Consider the following 23,879-nt stretch of genomic DNA (forward strand, 5'->3'; position numbering starts at 1 on the left):
TCAATCCCTTTGAAAAAAGTGAACTTTTTCCCCCCCACTGAAGAGGGGACCTACAAAAGACATCATGCCCTGACATACATAAAAATTATGCCAATAATCTCAACAGCACAACAGCATATTCCATTGGAATTCATCCCGCTCTTCTCCCCTACACACCCTTGTTCCCATCAAGCTTTAGTAAGAAGTGACCCCTCCATGGAGTGGGGGAATTGAACCAGTCAGTAGAATCTCATGCCAAAATAGACACACATTACTAAATACATGTAATATTTCATGCATGAAATACTGAGTTAATAACTACATTAAATTAAACCATTCAAATGAGATTGCATAGTTAGCCTTCAAGAGCTGAACTTAACTTCATTAAAGCAAAAGCAGTATGTTCATAAAGCAAACCCGGAAACCACTATTTTCTGGAAAAACTGAAGTTTTTTCAACTCCCTACCCAAATTTCAGTGGTACCCTGGGACCAAAGCATTATATTTCACTTGCTGCCTCTGAACCTCACTAATATTTCAGGCTCCAACTCCTCTGCACAGACTCTTAACACTGTTGGGAGCGGGCATGCACCTGACTGACCTTTCTGTAGCCATGGTCCCCAAACCAGAGCTTGAGGTACAAACCACAGAGCTGCTGCACAAAGTCAGCCCTCTGTAGAGTCTGTTGCACATGGAGGTGGAAGAGGACTGGGGACATAAGTAGATAATCTTTCCTTCTGACAGCATCTCAAGAGGCTGGGCTGGTTGTACAGGTCACAAGAAAATCACAACACAAGGAGTGGTTTGAGCCTAGAGAAGCCAGAAATGTATGGCAGAAGGAAATGCTGGATGGACTGGAGTGCTGGGATGGGCATACCAGAGGTGCTTGGAAAGCTAGACAGTGCACCCACCCCAGGAAAGCAAATTGTCACTGAAAGGAGGGGAAAACAGAGGTGAAGAGTAGAAGCCTAAAGTTGGCAGTTCACAGAGTTGCATTTAGACCTAGAGACAAGGATCTGTCACCTACAAATCTGTGAGAAGATACAGAAGACTGAAGCACACAACTCCCTTTGTGACAGTCCATCTAACCAGCCAAACACATGTCCCCCATTATAGGTTTATTTACTGCAGTTTCAGACTGAATGAACACAAGCCAGACTCTGTACCTACTAGGTAACCAAGTCACCAGAAAAAAAACCTGCCAAGTGACAGGAGCAGTGCGCAAAGTTGCTGCTCTGGCAATGACTCCAAACTGAGTGATCCTACAGAGGAAATGTGTAGATACATTTCAACCAGAGTCTCAGGTGTTAACACAGTCCCCCTTAGAAAGTACCAACCATGACCTGAAATCCCAGAGGTGGTTAAGTCCTAGCTCCAAAAGCAGGGTCTATCTCCAGAACCTCTCTTCCTATCTTCAGGAATGCAAAAAAGAGACAGAATGGTGTTCATCTTTGAGATGGAATACTGGAATCAAGAAGCAAACCACCATGAAAAAGAAAATTAATTTTGTGAGAAAGTCTGAAGCAGGCAGAGATGTTCTAATAAAATTCTTCCTTTAAAAATAAGCTATCTGCTGGCAGCCTTTACAAATAATTAAGCACAGATCATCTGCTCATCTTCATACAAGTGCTGGTTCATAAGGAACCTTTGACTTGTCCTGATGATTTTTCCTTTTAAAAAGCTGTAAGAGTATCCTGTTTGAGTAAGCTGCCCCTGCAGTGAGAAGACTCAGTCTTGATGAAATCTATACTCAAGACACAAAACCAGCTATTTAATCTAGGACAAAGCATGCTGTTTTGAGGAAGGTGGAGAGGTTCCTTTTTTTTTACCTGAAGATCAGAAAGTAAGACTCTTCTTTCCCTAAAACATCAAGCCAACAGCAGACTTCTACCTCCTTCATTACATTCCCCACCCTGCCTTGTCACAAGCCAATTTTTATCAGTTTTTCGTAAGGTTTTTCATTTAAAGTTGTCTTTAGTGCCTTGTCTAAATATCAGAAGAAACCACACAGTCCTGTTATGAGTTACTCCTGCTGAGCAGAGATGTGAGATGAAAATAAATTATTGCTGTATCTGCCCTGCAAACTTACAGTGGTGAGCTAGGGAGGACATCAGACCTGCTGTGACCAGCCTGTATCTATTAATTCAAGCACAAAAACAGCTCTCCCTGGTCCTCTCCAGGCAGTGCATAATTGGCCCTTTGATACTTCAAGAGATTCCCAGATAAGTAGATTATTAAAGCAACAGGAGCTCTCTGGGAAAATGCAGGAGTTTACAGTTTTGTTTCTGGGTAAATCTGCCCTCTTTAAAAGATGCCATATCCATCCCAACAGAATTCAAATTCATTGTGGAAAACAAATTCCCTCTGTGCCTTTGGTTTAAGACATGCAATACATCAAAGGGAATTTTAGAATAAGCATTCATCCATACACCATCGTTCACAGTGGGCCTTGGCAAAAGCAGGAGAATTTGGGGATAGTTACAGCCAGGCTCTCCAAACTGCCCCACTCAAAAAAAAAAAAAAGAAAAAAGAGGGGAAAAGGAAAGCACAGTAAACAAATCCTATTTTACACAGCGAGCAGAGTGATGTGAATTTATTTTCTGCTCACTATCTGCATCAAGTACAGGTGACACAGACAAGTTATTAAGAACAGGTTTTTAAAAGCTCACTTGTTACAGCTGTGTCCATAGTAAAAATGGAGCACAACCAGCAACAAGGTAGGTGTGTCCCAGAGGGAAGGAAGCTGGTGATCTTCTAGCCCTTACTGAGCATTTGGAAAAACACTGGAACAGGAGTCACTTCTGTTCTTGCATCTTCTGACTCCCCTCTGGCTCCCCACATACCCATCTCCTGCCAGAAGAGTTTGCTCAGCATCATGAGTAGCCTGGATCAAAATGGACAAATAAAAAGTGCTGCAGTGACATGTCACAGCATGGCTGAAAGGACTGAATAGCAGGAAGCCAACAAGAAGAGGTCCTACAGCACCCATCCTCTCATCTCCTGGCTGCACAGTCCAAGCCAGCTTTGTAGCTTGCTTGGATCAGTCCCCAAGCTCTATAAACTCTCCCCCACCCCAGCCCAGTGAGAAACTGTGCACTCCTTCTGGCCGGGATAGTTTTCAGTGCTTCTGCAAGCTCAAACACATACCAAAAGACAAATATCTGTCCAAGGCAGAATGGTCCAAGGGATGGAGCACCTCTGCCATGGAGTCAGGCTGAGAGAGCTGGGGTCGTTCAGCCCAGACAAGAGAAGGCCTCAGGGAGGCTTTTCAATATTTAAATGGGGCCTATAAGAAAGAAAGATGGGACAAACTTTTTAGCAGGGCCTGTAGTGACAGGACAAGGGATAATGGGTCCAAACTGAAAGCAGTGAGGATTTAAACTAGATATTAGGAATTCTTCACTGTGAGGGTGGTGAAGCACTGGCCTAGGTTGCCCAGAAAGGTGGTAGATGCCCTACCCCAGGAAACATTCAAGGTAAGGTTGGACAGGGCTCTGAGCAACCTGATCTAGTTGAAAGATGTCCCGTCTGATGCTCCCTGTCCAGGGGATTGGACTAGATGGATTTTAAGGGTCCTTTCCAACCCAAACCAGTCTGTGATTCTATGATAGCAGACTACTACAATGAAGAGTGGTGGGGATACCAGAGAAGATCTGGGGATGCAGGGCAGGTTGTAGGATAAGCTTTTTTTTGTGACAACAAATGGTTAAGTTGGTGCTTCAAACTGCACCCAGCTGAAGTTCCCAGCCTGTTGTGCCCAGAGCAGTGATGGGAACAAGCAGACAGCCCTGAGGCTGCTGGTGCTACAGCCAGAAGAGGTCAACCATCCTGCCTAGAAAAGAGATGGCATAAGGGGGATAGTACAAAGCTCTATGCAACTTGCCAGTAGCTGGGAGAACAGAGAAAGGTACAGAATATTCACTGTCTCTTCCAGTACAAGATGTTGCCTTCAAACAAAGCCAATGGCTTGAGGGACTCCTTCCTGGACGATACTGATGACACAAAAAGTTTAGTGGGTCTCCATGGGAAACTGGACAAGTACTTGGAAAAGACTTGCTTTTCCACAAGATTTGTGCATTACAGTTTACCAGACAAATGTAATGAAAATCATCAATATCACATCATTTGCAAGTAGCTGCCACATTCACAGGAACACTCCAAGCGTGTTACCTTCAAATCACACTTGAGTAAGACCAAAGAAAAGGTGTGATTTAATGGCCACATTCTATCATCACGTTCTATGATGTATGATTAATTACTAATAACACATTTCCACAGGCAAGTAAAAGTAGTAAGCATACAGGGTCAAATATATTTCTTCAAAACTTCTTAGGTCCTTCACCAACATTAGCTCAAAGAAAGGTTTGTCCAGCATCAAGTGGCAGAGAAAGCAGATGACCATCACTGCCAGGAAAAGTAAGCAAAGCTGAGTTGCTATCACAACAGCCATCTAGACAAAGGCTTTGCAACACAAGAATTAAGTCTTTGCCCTCATGAACTTACAACTGGCCAAGCAAATGGGACTGGAGATCTTACTAGACATGCCCAGCAACTCATGTGCAGCAGGAGCTAAGTGCAAGCTCCTGCAAGATCACTGCTCAGTAACAGATTTTTCCACTCAGTAGAAACGGATGAGGCAGAATCAAGTCTTAGTCTGCTGCATTACACTGTGCAGAGCTTAAAAGTTGGCAGCAAGGACAATCTCAGGAAGTATGCTATAAAATCCTCCACGTAGAGTATGAAACTAATGAAACGAGCTGTACCCAAAGGTAGAGCCAGCTCAAAAGAATCAAACTGCTCAACTTTAAAAGAGCATCAGTAAAAAGATGAAAACAAGATCATCTCATCAGTTAAATTAAGAACTCTGCTGCAGAAGTGTCTGTCAAAACTATAAACATGATGAAAAGCCCTATAAAGAGGTAGAGGCTGCAGAGCAGGAACAGACAGCTTCAGCCAGCTGTTTGCTGTACACTGTGCCTGCACTCCAGAGCTCCTCAAAACCATTTCAAACCAGACACGTACAGGTAGAGCTCTGGAGAGCTTTAACAATCAGAAAAGGTCTACATCCATCAGTCTGGTAGTCTGTATTGTTTCCTAACATTTTGGGAGCAAAAAGAATTACCATTTTCTTGCCATTGCTGTGCTGCTTTCTACTAATGGCTGGGCTTCACAGCTAGATGAGATCTATAAATAGCCTGTTTTGAACAGCACTGATCAAAGAGCACTTAAAAACAGAGTCATTACTCTGCAAGCATGGGCTCATTCATCAATATCCAAACCTTTTCATTTAGTGGCTGTTTATAACAAGCATAATAATAGCACCTTCCATCACTGCTGTTAGCAAAGATTCTTGTTTTTTCCAGTACAAATCCTGACTTCTAGAAGTTTGCTGTCCATGTTTGCTGTTGGCACACAGCTAAAATCTAGCTAGAATATGGTGGTCCTGTGCTGATGGTTGGACTTGATGATCTCAAAGGTCTCTTCCACGCTCAGCAATTCTATGACTCTGTACTATGTAGCTTCATTTATTGGCTGCATTCTGGAAGGGTTGGTTCCTACATTGCAGAGGGAAGGTGGTATAATAGCCCTCAACACATACCAAGGTGTCTATGGCTTTGTTTCCAAAGGACTGGCATAGACAGATGTATGTTTACAGCTCAACTCAGGACATTTTTACACAAACAAAATTCTTAATACTGCTAGCATTCATTATATTCATCAACAGTAATCAAAGGCTTTACTGAACATTGTCCTACTCAATTCACCAAAAAGACAGACAAGATAGTAGAAATCCTTTGGAAAGGGAAGTGTTCATAAGAAGGACACAGCATATTCCTTAAAGTTGAAGTATTTTTTATTTCAAACAACGTAAATGAGCTTAAGGGGGAAGGTTGTAAAAACTGATGTGCCTTGCAATTCAAACAACTACAAACACTGTAAATAATCTAACATATCTCTAGTTTTGCTTTTGCAGGACAGACAAGAATAAATAAGCAACAGGGTAATGCTAAATAATTTGGTGCAGCTCTTTTCCAAAGTGCCTGTTTGCCCTACTGACAACTCTGCATAGTGGTCAAATATCTAACTTTAGTTTTTTCTCAACATCAAATATGCTGGAAACGAGTTATCCACTACAGAGTGCAATCCTACCACATAAAAAGCCAATTAACTATATCCAAGCCAAATAAAGTGTTTAACTGTAGACTTGCTGCTCTAACTGGACAGGTAAAATGCCAAAAGCTTCATTCAACGACTTTCCTTACTTCACCTGAAGTAGCAGCAGCTCTGAGAAATGCCAGTTCTACATGAAAGAGATCAAAGGCACTGAACAGCAGGAAAATACTATCAGGAAACAAGAAAAATAACATCCTAATGCCATCCCAACCAAAACTGTACCACCACACCTGCACAGTTAAACACCTCAGACTGACCCTGTTTCACAGTTCAGTACCCCACAGATGTTACCCCTAAGAAGCTGGAGTGAAGAAGGGAAAGCCAGAAATAGATCCAAGTAACACTACAGAATCACAAAAGCCTTTTCCTGATCTACAGCATGATTTTCAGTGTAAGATACCACGATGAAACGGTCCTCTGAGGGTGGGATTATTATTATTTTTTTTAATTTAATTTTTTTAAAGTTTCCTAGGAGATGTAGAAGAGCGGAGTGGGAACAGTTCACTTGCGACTTTCCTTCACTTAATCTGTAACAAAAGATCTTTTCTTCCCAGATATTACTTTTTTGTTGAGTTTTGGTCTGTTTAGGTTTTTTAATAGATGTCTTACCCTGGGGATCACATTCCTACATAGGTGTGGGATTGAGAGGGCTTTGGTAGAGGGAGGGTATGCTTCCACAGAAGATCAGTACTTTCTTTCCTAGCATCAGTGACAGAATAAAGTTTGAAATGGATCATTTTAATGCCAGTGGGATTTACTTTTTGATTTACGTATGTACCCAGTGACTGGGAAAACATGGTTTGTCATCCCAAATGAAACAGATGACCAAGATTTGAGATGGGGTCCTGGGGTCTTTCACATCCCTTCCCTTCCCATAGCTAGGACAGATATCCAGGCCAAATACCCATGATATTTTCCAAGAGAAGCAGGGTAGAGAAGATACACATTTCTAAAGCAGAAGAGGGGCTGAACAAGCATGTCATGGTCTCTCTGTAAATGCAAGATTGGCAAGAGTGGAGACTGGGAGATAAGCAGATCACATGCCTATTCCCACCTCTTTCCAGGTACTCTTCCTAAACAGCTTTGTGAATCTTAGGTTTTACTTGCCCTTCTGGCCCTTCTGGTTTTACCAACATTTAGCAGGGCAACATCTGGTTACTTTAGAAATATTTTTGCAGAGATAAAGTAGAAAAAACACTTAAATTAAGCCTTTCCTATTTCATTGTGTGTCTGGTTTTATTCCTTCCTGGACTCAAGAGCAGACAGGGCTGGGCATTACAGCTGTCAAACACCTTCATTAAAATAAGAATTAGGGAGACCTTGATCCTAAAAAAAAAAAAAGAAATTAAATGAAAACTTCATCAAGCCAAGAAAAATGGCAGAAGAAAGAAAACAGAAGTTTGTATCCAAGACAGCTGCTGTGGTAACAATCACAAAATGGTACACAAAGATATTCTAACCTCCTTACTTCTGCAAAGGCAAGAGTGCTATGGAATATAATTCATGGCTCAGATAAGGTTTATTGCAGCAGTTGTACTCTATAGGTACACATGGGTCATAACCTTTGGGCATAAAAGTAGGATTGGTCAAAGGGTTTTTTTGTTTTTTTTTAAGCCTGTAGCTTTTCTTGTAACCCAAAATGTGCATCTGAAGGCCAAGATGTTGGGGACCTCACCATGCAGCATTACCACATTAAACCTCAACGTGCCATTTTGATGCAAACACTCCCTGTCAGGTATGTGGACCTGGACTTCCTGAAAGCTCAAGCATTCCTTTTGTAGTGCAGGGTACTTTAAGGGCACCTTAAAGGACATCTTCAGCACCTTCCAAACAGCTGCCAACAAGGGTCTGCACTTTACATGCAACCTGGGCCACGTGAAACTTGGAGGAAATGTTCTCCTAATATTCTCCCTTTGGGGCTAGTTATGATCTTCACATTTTAAACACATGTTCTTACAATACTCTTGGGTTTTTTGGGTTGTGAGGCTGACAGTTGACTAATGTTGCAGGCTCATCTTCCCATCACTCAAAAGCTGGCTGTGTTACATCTGTTTCCCTGCAACTACCAAGGTAGGCATCTCACACTTGCGGATTTCCCACTCCTAAGGTTGAATCCTTATGAAAAAGAGAGAAATAAAGAGCCTGTGAAAAAAACATGGGCTTCTCCTCCTTGTGTCCAATCTGTTGCTGCTTCTTCACTGCTGATGCCTAAGACTGCAGGGAAGGAACTACCTGCTGCACACTCCCAGATCCTCAGACAGCAGTGGGGAAGATGAGGAACAGGATACAAAGATGCAGCTTCACAAGGCAATTGGGTGCAGCTGCTGTGGAAAGGCAACCATCCCACCCCAGTCACAACTTTCCTTCCCCCAGAAACCAGTTCAGTTTTGCAACCTAGCCTAAGAATAATTAGGAATAAAAATTAAACAAAAAAAACAACCAAACAAACAAAAAACAAAACCAAAAGAGACAGTTACAGAAGCCAGGGTGCACCTTGTAGCAGCAGCAAGGTCTTTGACTAGATCAAGCTTTCTTTGCCTCCCGGTCAGCATTCCAGAGGCAATGGAGAAGTGGGGGAAAAGAAAATAAAGTAAGACCATTCTGTTATCTTTCAGTGACATATTTATTTGCTTTCTTGATGAGTTAAATGTTAGGCAGAAAAAATCTGAGACACTCAATTTGTCTCTGCTTAATATGGAGCTGACTGACAAGGATGGACAAAGCCAAGTCAATACTTCTGCCAAATCAGCCCCTTCTTTCCTCACGTGGTGAGCATGGCACACATGCACAGTTTAGCTCACAGCAGAAAACGACATCACATAATCAGATGGTTCAAAGGAGGGCAATGAGAACCATCAAGGAAGGAGCCAAGGGATGGAGCCTGAAGCGTGCCAGGATCAGCAAACAGCCAGTACTATGTGGGGAAAAGCACTAAGATAAAGAAAGGAAGTCTGTGACTCACCATTTCAAGACAAGACCAAAAGGACACTTCAGATTGAAAGGTGGTAACTAAAACTGATCTAAGGAAGCCTTACCCACAGGCAGTCACTGGAGATGGAAGTCATATTGGGATAAGAAGCGTCTTTGAAGGTAGTTCAAGAGCATGGAATAAATTCTTCAAAGAATTCATCATGCACTGTCTGCTTCAAGGGTAAGGTACACACCCCTGGCTGCCTCTTTTCCAATTGTGCAAGTTAGGCTAACAAAAGATACGTTTTGATACAGGATTTGCTTTAGTACAAAAGGAACTTCTAGGTACTTAGGGCTGTCTTGTCTGAAGAAGAATCTATGTGCCCAAGTGTTTGGTCATTTTCTTTAATATCCACAGCAGCACATATACTTAAAGAATCCCAGCAAACTATAGAAATGATAGGACACTCCTCCCACTGCACAACCTTACTCCTTTCCCCAAGAAAGGATAGGGAGAAAATATAAATAAATCCTAGAGTGTGAGATGCAAGCAACAGTTTTTAGCCACATACTAGGGAAAATAGCCCATTTCTCCTTTGTGATTTCTTAAGACTTGAGTCACAGACATTGGGGTAAGCTGATGGCACAAGAAAGGAAACCAGGTTTAAGCCATTTTACTTTCACCTGTTTTAGTGAAGGAATTCTCCACTACCGTGCTTAAGAGACTGCCAGCAAACACTGGACTCCAGGCTGTGGTACACCTTGTGATAAGGAAACCTTTTTTGTATTTTTAAGCAAAGTATTTTTAAGTTTGTATAAATGAACTATTGATCATTTCCTTGTGATCTGCAGTGAACAGTAAGGTTGCAAAGACTATTTAAAGTTATCCAACTTTATTTTTGTAGGTAAAGATGTAGGTGATGACTTGCATGTGACAGCTGCATTTTATGTGTAGAAAGAGCATGCACATAAAAATGCCTTTTTTCACCACCCCTCGGAGATTCAGCAGGACTTGCCAACAGCATTCAGGGGTGTGAAGTATGTAAGTACATTATTTAAGTACACAGATTTCATTAAACAGAACCATTTGTTTTCATCTTCTCTGCAAACACATCTGTCTAAGTGCTCCAGCTTCACACAGTACACAGAGTGTGGAGCATTATCCGTGGGGATTGTGCACAGTTGGAATAAAGAAGGGAGATACAGCAATTGTTAAGGGAGGGAGAAAAAAATAGCCAAGTTTTTACTAGTCTGACAGTTCCTAAAATGTTGCTTCACTTAAGGATGAACATACTTATCTGCAGAACCTGACTAAAAGGTTAGTTTTCCCTTGCCAGACAAGCATTTTCAGAAGGTTATGAATGCCTGTGTGGAACAACTGAACCCCACCAGATGACTTTCTGGTAAGAGAAGGATGCAGAAAGTCACTTCCTCATATGTGAAAAGAACACTTACAAAAGGAATTTAGAGGCTATACATTAAAAACAAGATTCTAGTATTCAGAGCTGTATGTGGCTACCTCATTATTTTGTGGAAAGCACATGTACTAAAATCTTGGACTCTGAAGAGCATTTCCTCCTCCACCTCCTTCTCAGTTGCTTCTCACTAATGAATATTTTGAACAAAAAACAGCTTCTGCCTGGAATTTGCAAATCCCTGAAAGCCACCATCATTAGACAGCATGAATTGTGTGCAAGTAACTCTGAAAAGCACAGCAGTTAGCTGCCTATTGGTATGATCAAGGACTTATGACTGGTTATAGAACTGCTGAGGAAAAAATCCCCTACGCAAATCATTGTATTTATGTGGTAAACTTCATTACACAAACTTTAAAAGTACGTATTTCCCACAAGGAAAAGTTCAAGTTCTGTAATTATCCCATAATTAAGTTTTTACTTAAAAGTCATGTGAGCCTAAAATCTTTATCTGTCTTCAAATGCAACAACGGCAGCACAGCTGCAGCCATCCCTGCGCACACACAGGAATGGCAAAGGTTTACAATTCCCTCTCCTTTGGGGCAGCAACCTCAGAACCAAGACTTGTCTCAAAGTTAATGTTTTTTCTGCCTGCAATAGCTGCTTTCATGCTGGATGGCCTCTGACCATAAGCCTTGCCTTACAAAGCAATCCACATTTTCATTTGGTAAACAAAGTTGAAGGAGAAAACATAAGATCTTCAAATTTGCAACACCAAGAACTTAATTCCTAGAACATAAAGCAATGGGTGGGGCTAGCTTTGTGCTTCCCTTCCCACTAGCTTATGGGAAGTAGGAAAACACAGCATCTTTTTGCACTGTGCAACATCCCTACAGACCCTCCCCGTCCCTGAAGGATTGCAAGCATTTAAGCGTTCAGAAGAGAGAAAAGGAGTAGCTTGGTGTTGCTTAAATTTGACAGAATGTTTCATGAAATGTACAACTCCTCCTTCTTCCAAAGGACGTTATCACTTTTCCACATACTTTCCTGAATCAGGGCCTAAAAGCGTGTCTGCAGAAGGGAGATAATATTTTGGCAATGGACTTTTTTGCACTGACAGTGCTCAGCTTCTGCTGTCAACTGGCATCGAGCAGAGCAATCCAAGAGCCCAGCTTTCCCTCCCAGGTCTGCATATTCCTATTCCTAAGCATCCCTTTGCTACATCTGCAAGGCAAGCCATAATTTTTTCTGGAAGTCAGCTATTTGATGAGCCAGGGTGTTCTCAGTTTCTTGCCAACATAAAGAGGAATGTGCTGTTGTACAGTTGAGGAAAAAAAAAAAAAAAAGGCTTTCAGAAGTACTACCCCTGATTCTTAGCACACAGCACTGAGGTCAGATCTAGCTGTGTGTCAGGCAGCCTCAGTAATTCCCAGCTCCACTGCAAAGTGACATTTCAGCCAAAAAACCTATCATGTTTGGGAAGAAAGGCACCCACAGTACAGATGGATGTTGCATGCTGGCGACAAGGCACGCAGCAGATCCTACTGAAATATGTGCTACACAAGCACAGACATCTCTTGGAATGAAAGACTCCAAAAAACTTTAAAGTTTTGGACTTAATGTGATACCAAGAAGCACAAAATTCTGCTAGAAACTTCTCAGATGTACCATGGAGTTTTCAAATCCATTAGATAACTTCAAGGGGTATCAAGATGCTTTCTGCTGCTTTAACCTTTAGCTTTAGCCCCTTTTCCAAGCTGGAAAGGCTACATCTCAAACAAGGTAGAAGAGCATGCAGCCAAGAGTCTCTCCACTGCACAGTTAGCTGAGGAGGCACAAATTATGCTGAATAGTCACAGGGACTTGTGAGCCCACTATTCCACAGCAAAACACATTGGTAGTCCACAAACCTGTATCTTACATCTTAATTTCAGCAGAGATCATCTACTAACAGGAACAGAAAAATGGTGTTTTGACTAGGCAGATCATGGTTGCTAGCAATTTATATAGATCTCCCTTACTTTGTCTTTAGTGATAGCTTGAAAAAACACACACAGTGGCAGAGAAGACTGTGACAACCAAACTTGAAAATACATCACCTGCAAATCTAGTTTTTCTAATCAGTATTAATTGTCATCAGTTCCACAACTTCTCTAATTAGAGTTTACAATACCTGGGCCTTAGGAGAACACTGCATGGTGCCAGAGGACCCCATGCCAGCTAAATAACCATAAGCAATAGGGCAAAGTGCTAAGGGAACTGGAAGCTGTTGTCTCCAGAATCAGAGAGGCAAGCAGCTAATTAAAACCTTGTGTGGGAGCCTGCATGAGGTGCAAGAGTGCTGGGCCACAACAGGCTTTGGATATGTGCCCACGTACAGAAACAGTATTTAAAGCAACAACAGTTTTGAAAGGCAATGTAACATTCATACCTCCCCAGCCTACTCCAGAAAAAACACTCCCTCCCTCTGTGTTTTATAAGCTGTCTTCTTTATAGAAGTCTTGTTTGACTCAAAAGATTATTTTAGATTTCAGAGGTCAGATACTAATCAGGAGAGGAGAAACAAAAGCCAAATTAAACCCACTTATCCTTTAGTCTACATCTAAAGATCAAAAAAGAAAATCAGCTTACAAAACAAACCATTTGCTTCATTATTTCTCTTGTGGGCAAGCAAGGCCTCAAAAAAGGTGGGGATCTGGGTAAAATCCAGAAGGTACTCTTAGAAATGTGTGTTCCTGTGCATGAGATGGACCTGCAGGCTGTGCCCAGGACAGTCATGAACACACTTGCATCTCTGTAAGGATGGTTGCCTGGGTATCACAGAACTGTATTACTCACCGATCGATACTCATAATAGATTTTATCATACTCAATGCCTCCGATTGTGATTTCTGGAATGAAACGAGGGATGGCTTGAGGATCCAGCACTCCACTTTTGTCCTGAACACTGAGGGGAAAGACAGAAGGAAAGGAAAGGAAAAAGAGCAGTTAGTCTACACCCTGTCCAAAAGACAGCAACAACAATTCCAAATTTGTCCCAGTATTAAAGAACTGCTTTACTGTTAAATAATACTTCCACAGGTTTGGGCTGTTTTCCAGTTATGATGTATATATAATCCTTCTCCTCACACAGCTCACTCACTGTGTTCCTTTCCCTTGCTTCCAGCTTGTCCCTGTTCCAACTTCTCCCTGCTTCTCCATTCCCACCCCCAGGTTTCTCCTCCCTGGAGATGCTGTGTCATTCCTGGGAGCCTTCTCCACAAGGCACTCAGAGCTTTTGCTTTCTTATCCCAGCAAGGTAAACCCGGTGGTGTTACTGAATCCCACCCACTATCTTGCTGTACCAGCTTCATTTACTCATGTCCTGTTCAATTAGCTTTCACAACTAAACCCTCACAAGGATTTAAAGTAAGGTTGCTGCTCTTCCTTAAACTCCCAGCCTAAAAGAAATGACACTGAAGCAATCACAGGGCTTGGAAGCAGGCAGTGCCTCTAGCATCGGGATCCACCAAAAATCCACTTGGCACAGCACCAGTGCTTCCCAAACAACCCGAATTAAAAATGTCTGAGAAACTGCTAGAAAGCCACCTTCAGTATGCGGGTGTTGTACACAGTCCAACAGTGCCACCTACACGTGTTGGGGGAAAAGTACACCCATCTGCAAGGGGTGGGGACCAAATTTAAGTTCAACACTTGAAACTCTGTGAATTGTGTTGTTTTCAATGAACTGCATTTCATTATGAGTATTCACACACGCATAAAGCATATGCCCTAAGTGAAGTTAACCATCTTTAAGGAATTAATTCTTTCCCCCATATCACAAAACTTGGAACTTTATCTCACAGCAATGAACAGTTTCTCAACAAGTAAATTAGTCTACTAACACATCCTAACATGCACCGTAAATTATCCTACTACAGACAAATTGGTATGGAAATTCAGTAATCTAGTAAGAGCTGTAATGTGAGAAGGTGCCCATTTAAAGACCAGGATGAACATTGAAAATGCTTCTTACAAACTACTAGGGCATCTATCTTCACATACATTACATTTGTACTTTATATGCTGGAAGACAGGAAAACAAGCCCTGCTTTGCCTCCTCACCAACAAAACAAGAGCTCTTCTCATAACATGCTAGCACCAGCCCCTCGTGTGGGCCACTCCCAAGCTTTCCCACTCCAGGACAGCTTGGAATAATGGAGCTGGGATGGAGAGCTTGCCCAAAACGGGGACTTGATGATGCAACTCATTTTCTTTCTGAATCCCAACATACTTGAGGAATAGGACTTTGGCACCTGCCAATTCTCCTCTCTTGGGGTTCTGCTGAGAAGGAATCAGCTCAAATACCCACTGCTAATTAACCTGAAACTAAAATAAACAGAAAGCACCTCTGCATTCCCTAAGTACAGTCCATCCTGCAGCCACACTTGTAATTGGTACTGGCACTATGAGCTTTAATCTGCATTCTCATTGTGCAGAGACAGCAAATTGAGAATTTTGATTTGAAGAGGACCATGTGCAGGCAATGTTTAAAGACCCTGCTGAGCTCAGGCTTAACAGCAGAGGTTGTGGAAGATCCTCTCATCTATCAGTGGATAAACATATCAGTCCTTTCTTCCCTCAGAAACGAGAGAGTCTGCTCCCTGCCAAGTAGCAGCAGATGTTCTGGACCTTACTAGTCTGCAGGAGAAAGCAGATAAAATGTGTCAAGGCATATATGAAGTATAACTTCACACACACAAGTCAAGTCTAATAGTCAACCAGTTTACAGTTAATTTAGTCCTTCAGTGAATCTCAGCCAAATGGCAATTGTAGAAGACAATTCCCAGGCACAATTTATTTCAGCTAGTGGCCAAGACAAAAAACCTGCTGCTCTTCCCACTTCTTTGCTCTCACAACCACTGCCTCCAAAATAAACCAATGCCCAACAAAAAAATGCAAACCTAATGCTACCAAAGATGGCTTCTCCAGCTTCAACTCTGCTCTGTACATGAAGAAACTGCTTTGAATACTAAAAGCACCACACATATACCTGCCACAACAATGTTTTTAAACCACAAAACCATATTCACTTGCCAGAACTAATTCACTGCTCAGCATGAAGCATTTAAAAGCACCTTTTATGTTTCCTTATTTTTTTCTCTCTTCCCCAGCACAAAATTATCAGGATTTATTATTTTTCTGGTACTTAATCATATTTTCTTGAAGCAGCTTTTATCGTTCTTCAAGCATGTTTTACCTACCCATAAGGTGGTGACACTTCGAACTCACCTGAGAGTATGTAAGTGACTGTGTGGTCCTAATACTCTTAAGAAAATTAGATTTTAGCTCACCATTGTTGCAACCATCCATAATCCTATTGCCAGGGGTTCTTCCCATTGCTGCTACCCAGGAATCACACTCCTAAGTACACTACAGCAATGGGTAGCTCACCTTTCCTTCATAAGCACATACTACACATGTACTTCATACCATCTCCAGCAAGACAGGCACGAGCAGGCCCTGAGGAATCAAGACCAACACATTCCTGCCTCTTTCCAGAGGATGAAATCCTGCTTCCATTACAAGCAGCTTACAAGAAGAAGCTCACAAATTTTCCATGGAACCTGCAGAAAACTAGTGACACCCAAGCAACTTAGTGCCTTTTTTTTCCCCACCTACATATAAAATAAAGGTCCAAGATTGCCTGCAACAATAATACATTAGCAGATGAATTCCTATGACTTTCTGAAGTTGCAAGGTAGGGTGAAGGAAGTAGACTGTTGGGGAAAAAACCCAAAACAACCAGTCAACCAAACAAAAAACCTGGTTTGCATAGCCTAAGCCATAGTTTCTCAACTTGTGATGGCACAGCCACAAAAACTGAAATGACAACACACAGTATTAGAAATCCACAGTTCCTACCTAAGAGCATTCACTGGCCTAAGAGGCTTAGAGCCAGCAACACAACAGCATATCAAGTTAAATTCTGAGCTTAAACATGGAAGTAACTTGAGAAACAGCAGGTGAATCCCACTGGAAAACAAAAGATTTTCTCACACACCTTGAAACCAGCTTCTCATGGATCAGTTACTGTGCTTCAGGTCTGCATCTGAGTGAGTGGGTGGCATTCATTCTTTTGTTTTTCACACCCTTATGACCTTAGCCTGGGCTCCTCAAACCCTGCCTGCTGAGGTTGGCTTCCCTGTCTCCCATGGGCAGAATACAACACATGGGAGTGCTGAGCATGTGAGCGTGTGATATGCTCACGATTTTGGCCATGCTTGTGAGAGCAGGGGAAAGGAGAAATGCTCCTGACTCATGCCATGGGCACACAGAGCTGGGTGGAAGAGATGGTTCCTGCATCCAGCTCCTACCTTACTGACCTCCTCTGCTTCTGTACTCATTCAACAGGCACAAAGGACAACCAGAGGCTGTGTTTCCCTCATCTGTCTTTCCACGCCTGTCATTTTTACCCTTGCCTGTAATTTCTTGCCCATTTTTTCCAGAACTTAGCAAAGGCAAGGCAATGACATACAGACCTCCTTCTGCCAAAGGGTCTCAGACTCCACCACCTGGTAAGGGAGATTACAATCATGGAATCATGAAGGCTGGAAAGGACCTCTAAGATCATCACATTCAACCATCACCCAAACACCACCATGCCAATTAAACTGTGTTCTGAAGTGCCACATCTACAAGTCTTTTGAACTTGTAGATGAACTCCAGGGATGGTGACCAACCACTACCCTGGGCAGCCTGTGCCAGGGCCTGACACCACTTTCATTAAAAAAAATTGGTTCCCAATATCCAATCTAAACCTCCCCTACTGCAACTTGAGACCATTTTCTCTTGTTCTATCACTTGTTTCTTGGCAGACTGACCACCTATAACTCCAACCTGTCTTCAGGGAGATGAAGAGAGACAACTGAGGGCCTCAGCCTCCTTTTCTCCAGGCTGCTTTTAAAACTTGTGCTCCAGACCTTTGCTCAGCTCCACTGCCCTTCTCTGAACACGCTCTTCCACGTTCTTCTTGTACTGGGGACTCAAAACTGATCCCAAAATTTTAGGTGCAGTCTCACCAGTGCCAAGTACAGGGACAGAAATGCTCCCCTAAATAAGCAGAAGGCCACGTCCAACATGAACCAAGGCCACTTCTTGGTGAACAAACATCATGAACACCAAGGAAGAAAAACAGCTTTCCAAGAAAGGCAGGTGTGCAAAAGGTGTAACAACAGTTCTTCAAATGTATAAAAAGCCACTGCAAAGAGGAAATTACAAAGAACTGTTTCAAATTAAGCAAGAGAGAAGCCAGGTGCTGAAGGAAGCAGTTTTTAAAAGTGTCAGAAGTTTTACAATGAATGGTTTATGAGATTTTTGGAGTTTCCATGACAACAAGTTTCAAAACCAAGTCTAATATACCTCTTGTAAGCACTTCAAGTCCTGCTATTTGAAACCAGACAAGACAGATAAAGATGGACACTGCTTCCCTTTGCTAAGTGCTTACTCTGTGAAACAGTGCTGAAGGGTCTCTCTTCCCTCATTCACTCTCATGCTTCCTTGTTGCAATGTTTTGCTTAACCAGACCAAAATGTATAGCAAGGAAATTGGGCTGAGATCTGGGGTTAGCAAAAGCCCCAAGAAGCTTAACAAACGTGAAGAAAATTTTGAAATTACTAGTTAAAGCACATGCAAGGTCCTTCAATAATAACCTCAAAAGACATCTGATGAGCTACCAAATGCAATACTGGAGAATTTCCTACATGGGGTTTGTGGCACACTAGTAGTTATTAATGAATAGAAAAAGATGAGAGTGGCAGACTATTTCATAAGAGGTTGTTTCCAAATGGAAAAAGATTCCCTTTTCACTGAGATACACCAAATTCCATACCTATCCCTTTTTTATTATTATTAAATTAGTGGTGACTTAAAAGCTGAAAATTTGCCCATACAAAATATGCTGTGCTACAGCAAATTTTGAATGAGCTGTCAGGATGTCACATGTTAACTGTGGGACCTGTCTGATGACAAAAGTCAAAAGCAGTAAGCTGCTCTACCAGCTGGCAAAGTAGCAGAGGCAATGTTACACAAAATCCAGCCCTTCATTCCAAAACATTATTTATTTTGCAAGTCATGCAGAGAGTGACACAATTTCACTGGGAAGGACACAGAAAAACATGCTTGAGAGAGTACAGATGAACTCAACACATTTCAAAATGCCAGAATGGTTTCTTCTGGAGAAAGTGCTTGGTGGGGAAGGAGATCCCTCTGCAAGATCCCTCCAGCTTGCATACACAAACATACATTTTTAACCTTTTTACCAAGACTTGCCTCAGTGTCACAACCACACAATTCAATTAGGGCAAAGGAGAGTGTATGCTAGGGCAAGACAGGGAGATAAAAGATATCATTAGGCAACTGATTTTATATGGGTGTAACCCATGTTTTCATTAGCTTACTTATTTGCATTACACCAAAGTAGTTAGAGGCACAGTTGGGTGTTCTGTGTGATAGACCCCTATATCCCTGCAGGATTAGGACTGCAATTCCCTGCCTCCCACTGCACTGCCACTCAGTCTCCCAGGCAGCATCAGATCTGAAATTGCCCAAATTGGGATGAGTGGGCTGCCCAAAAGGCTGGGGGGGCAGAAAAGGAAGCAATTGCAGATGGAAAGACAAATACCTGCTGCAGCCTTCCAGAAACACCCACGAGAGGGCAGCATGTGCCAGCACATAAAACAGGCAGCCCACCAGGAACGTGCTGAAGAACTCTTTGGAAAGGAAAAATTAATGTAGGCATGGGACACAGGCAATTCTGCAGAAGGCTGTGGTACCACAAACTCTTTTCTACTTGGGCATTGGAAAAAGTGAGGAAAACATCAGCTTTAATGTTCATGAATTAGCAGCTGAGTTTGGCATTTGAGGTGCTGAAATACAATTCCAGCACAGAGCACATGCAGCAGTCTCCTTGCAGTGTCTGGTCAGTCCTGAAACATTGCCTTCTCCAGCACTGGGCCTGACATGTTTTCAAAAGCAAAATTTGTACAAGCTGTGACAAGGGACTCATGCCTGTCTGCACTTCTGGAGTTAAAGATTATCTCCAAACCCCCACATTTTTATAAGAAAAGGTAAAATTAAAGCTAAAGTTAAAGGTAAAATTAAGGTAAAGGTAAAGGTGCTCTCCCTGAGCTGCCCAGCATATTGCCCACTATTTCCACAGTAAGCTGAGCAAGGCATGGGCACAGAACTGGTCCAGGATCTGTTGCTACACATTTGGTCAGTGCTCTTATTAGAGCACCAAATTAGAGCACCCCAGCACCAAATGAAGACTCAAAGCAAACCCTGACACATTGATCAGACATTCAAATAAAAATGCTATCTTGACAATGGCATTCTGAAGGCAAGGGGAAAACAGCAAAACTCCAAGCATAAGCACATTTAAGATCTTAAAACAGCCACATGCTGCCAGGAAAAGAAATAACATTATCTACAATTACAAGAGCCCTATAGAGGAGACCTCTCACTCTCCCACAGGACTCAATGAAAAATTGAGTGCTTAACAATGCAATTTACTCCCCTCTACAGCTGTGAAGCAGAATTTTCATACAGTATCTTAATACACTGCTCTTTAAGTGAATGCTTTCCTTTAACTCCTACACTCTGCAATTAATAATCCTTTCTTAATACCCATACTAGTGTAAAGCTATAAGGAAAGCAAACAGTATTTTCTCTTTCAAAGGAAATCTGATTTTGATAGCATCTGGTGACTTAGACCCTGCAAAGCTATCCTTTAATTACTACCCAAAGAAACCTCTTGCACACTTAAAAGAGCACCCGAATCACAACTTGTTTCTCTTAGACTGAATAAGAGCAGTGTTGGGTGCTGTCTATCATCACTCCTTCAGAAAAAGAACATTACACCTCGAATGTCAGGAGGAATTTGAAGTAACAGCACTAAAAAGTAAAAAGCAAAGAGTATCAGAAGCCTGCAAAAAAGCTTAACTTACTGCTCCCAATGCCTGTCACAACAGACAGACATTCAGAGGCAGATAATGAAATTTTATAATCCCTGTGTTTCTGTGAACCTGTGAGATAAACAGAAATTACTATGAAAAGAATATAATTCTTACTGTTGTTTCAAAAATGGAGTAACAATACATCTTTATAATACAATAATACTGTATTAAAGGCTTTGTGATCACCCAGGAACAGGAAAGCTCAAAGAAAAAAAAAATCTTCCTAAGGGTTTCAGCACTTACGAAATGCATGGAGAGTTCTTATGCTTCATTATTGGAATGGGATCTATTTTTCTGGAGTCTCTAATCTAATCGATGAGCAGCAGCAGCAAAATGCCACACATTACAGTGCCTGGCATCACCACTGACTTAAGATTAAAAAAAAACAAAAAAAAACCCCAAAAAACCAACCAACCAAGTCAGAGTGCAAATATAAACATACCTTTATAAATTCAAAGTTTTAACCATTTTCCCCTGAGATCTGATGCCAAGCAATACTCAGTGACTGGAAGTCATCATACTTACTAAAGTCTCAACTGATGGAAAGAAACATCATCCTGCTCCAGCCACGGCCCCTTGTCAAACTTCAGGTATTCAATGTCTTCAATTACCTGGAATCAGAAGATAAAAATCACACTGAGAGGTGATCTGATCAGAATATCCAAAAAGTAATGAACACACCCCCCAGATCAATAATCAAAAGACATTATTAAACAAGTCACCCAGCAGAAAGGCTCCACTGCTAAAGCTGTACTAACACTGCAGATGGTGAGAGCTACTGTACCTCCCAGCCATCTTTCTGGAGGTTGTGGTCCTGCTGTAAGCCCTGGGCAGACACACAGGGGTCAGCTCTGAGGTTCCTGCTGTTTTCAGCCTTGGCAAGCAGAGGATGGCAGGGAATAAAATGGCTGAGAAGGGCCTTGTTTCCAAATTCTTACCAGACCCGAGATATTCTTCCTCAATATGTTGTTGGAGTTGAAAGAAAGCAAAGAAGGTACAACCCCACATTTCAGGTAGAGTGAAGAGGAAATAGAAATAAGTCAAAATGTCACAGAATCACCTTGGTTGGAAAAAACCTCTAAGATCATCCAGTTTAATCACCTACCCAGAAAAAAACACCATCCCCCCTAGAGCATGTCCTGATGTGCCACATCTACACATTTTCTGAATACCTCTAGGGATGGTGTCTCCACCTCCTCCCTGGGCAGCCCATTCCAATGCCTGACTACTCCTTCAGTAAAAAAGTTCTTCCTAATGTCAGTCTAAACCTCCCCTTGTGCATCTTCAGGCCATTTCCTCTAGTCCTATCATTATTTACTTGGAGAAGATGTTCCCTTTGGAAGGCATTTTCTTGGGAATAAGAGAATTTAACTCCTTTTTTCAACCCAAACCCATTGTGCTACCTAGGAAGCATGTTTGTTTTTCAGAAAGACTCCAGGGCATACCAACTGAGGCAGAGGTGTAATTGTTTCTTGGTGTTGCTGTGTGTGGTTCACATGACAGAAACCAAGGAGTGTTTCAAGCTGGAAAACTCAAATATACCTGAAACAGCTGCAATGATGGAAGCCCAAAGCCTCACAATTTCATCAGTCAACAAGACCCATCCATGCATGCACAGACCCCAAGCAGAAAGGAAAGGTAAAACTCACAACTCAGCACCCAGAACCATTCAAACAAATAACATCAGCTCAGCAAATCATTTCCCCACTATGCCCAAACTCATCATAGCCAGATTGGAGATTCATCTACAGCCTGATCCCACCAGAAAACAGAACTTGGCTGGTCCACTGGGTAATTGCTTAACACAGGCCTGAGGTTATCACACACAACTGATCAGATCTGAAGGAAAACTGAACCAGTGTCAGAAGGATGCACTTAAGGTGCAGGATGAGGTGGTGAGAGTACCCTGAAGCAACTTGAGAAGGTGTGAAAGCTAGAGCTCCAAATATCATTTTTCAGAGGCCTTTTCCAGAAGAAAAGGATAAAGCTATGAGGTCAGTGCCCAAATCCCAATGATGCACTGACAGGTAAGCAGATGCCAGTAGTAAAGTGAGTGATAGAACAATAAATGAAAAACGCTTCTATTCTTTACTGTACATTAAATCCACTATAATTATACCCTGTGATCACAGCAAATGCTAAATCCCATCTATTACCACATAAAAGGCAAAGTGCTATTACAAAGCAATTTCAACTATAAAGATCCACTCAATTACTATTACTATGTTTTCATGTTATGAAATAATGACTTACAGATATGATCCCATGCTCATTTTCCTTGAGACATTTATTTCTTTAAGACTAATGCTGCTGATAAAGACCCAAAAAATAAGGTTGACTTGACACCAAAGCTATATTCAAATTTAGATGTTCAACCATTTTAATGCCTTACAGAGAGGCAAACTGGGCAAGGCAAATACTGTAGCTGAGAACTCAGTGAACCTACTTTTCCCATACAGAAAAAAGCAAAGGACATATCCTCCTGTTGATGGAAAGATGTTTCAGTCTTCAAAAAACACAACAGAAAAGCTGCACCATAGACATTGAGTTTTCAAAATCCTTCCAATCAAATTGCTGTAAAATAACCCCCCAGTATAAAAGCTTTGGAAACTCCCCACTATGGCTGATATCAGGACTAACAAGAGTTGCTATCAAAAGGGCTAATATGTTGTAGGGAAAAATAATTCTGGATACAATTTAGTTTTGCACACTCTTATCATCATATTAGAAGACACAGCTCACATAGCTTGTTGACAATGGTATCAGCCTCCCAACCAGGCTACAAGAACATTTTCTTAATTTATAAGGAATAGCCTGGCACTCCCCAGGAATTTAGCAGCAAATGAATGATTTAACTTGCTCACAGCACAACTTGTAGTAACATCCAGGAGTGATCAAATCTTAATATATTGCAGAGCAGGATTTAGAAAAAACTGTTTCAGTAATGAGACCTCTTTTCCTAATCATCGCAACTAACCCAAAACAAACAGCTTACAATTTTTAAGCTTGTTTCATGGTGATCTGGTGAGTGCTGTTGCTGGTGGAGCTGGGAGGTCATTTCTAAGTTGTGTATGTCTACTATGAGAGTATCATAAGTCAAAATTAAACTAAATTAAATTATAAGGTCATAAAAAAATTAAGTCACATTAGCAAATCATCTGTGGACTTAAGCTTGCCAACAGTTAAAACATTGCTATCACCAGGCTACATCTGTGTAAACAAACACCCTACAAGCCAAAGCCAAATCCCTCCTGCTAACCCTTACTTCCAAATGTCAACTATTTCATTCCAAAGGTAAACTGAATCTGAAGGGGAAAAAACCCAGTGTTATTCTTTGAAGTGTAAAGAGCAGCCATCTCTATAGCTAACAACTAACAATGAAAATCATACTGTCGTGTACCTTGACT

At 41.7% G+C, this 23,879-nt stretch overlaps 1 protein-coding gene across 1 annotated transcript in view; it reads right to left on the bottom strand.

Annotated features, from left to right (window-relative positions):
• The window catches only part of NDUFA10 (NADH:ubiquinone oxidoreductase subunit A10), a 39,040-nt gene that overhangs the window by 593 nt on the left and 14,568 nt on the right, over positions 1-23,879 (bottom strand). Inside the window, exons 8-9 of the mRNA XM_071747139.1 lie at positions 20,998-21,083; positions 13,316-13,424 (exon numbers count right to left, since the gene is read on the bottom strand). Of these exons, the coding sequence (XP_071603240.1) occupies positions 13,316-13,424; positions 20,998-21,083 (195 nt within the window). The remainder of the gene's footprint in view (positions 1-13,315; positions 13,425-20,997; positions 21,084-23,879) is intronic.

This window comes from Heliangelus exortis, chromosome 6 (assembly GCF_036169615.1).
Source record: "Heliangelus exortis chromosome 6, bHelExo1.hap1, whole genome shotgun sequence".
Lineage (NCBI taxonomy): Eukaryota > Metazoa > Chordata > Aves > Apodiformes > Trochilidae > Heliangelus > Heliangelus exortis.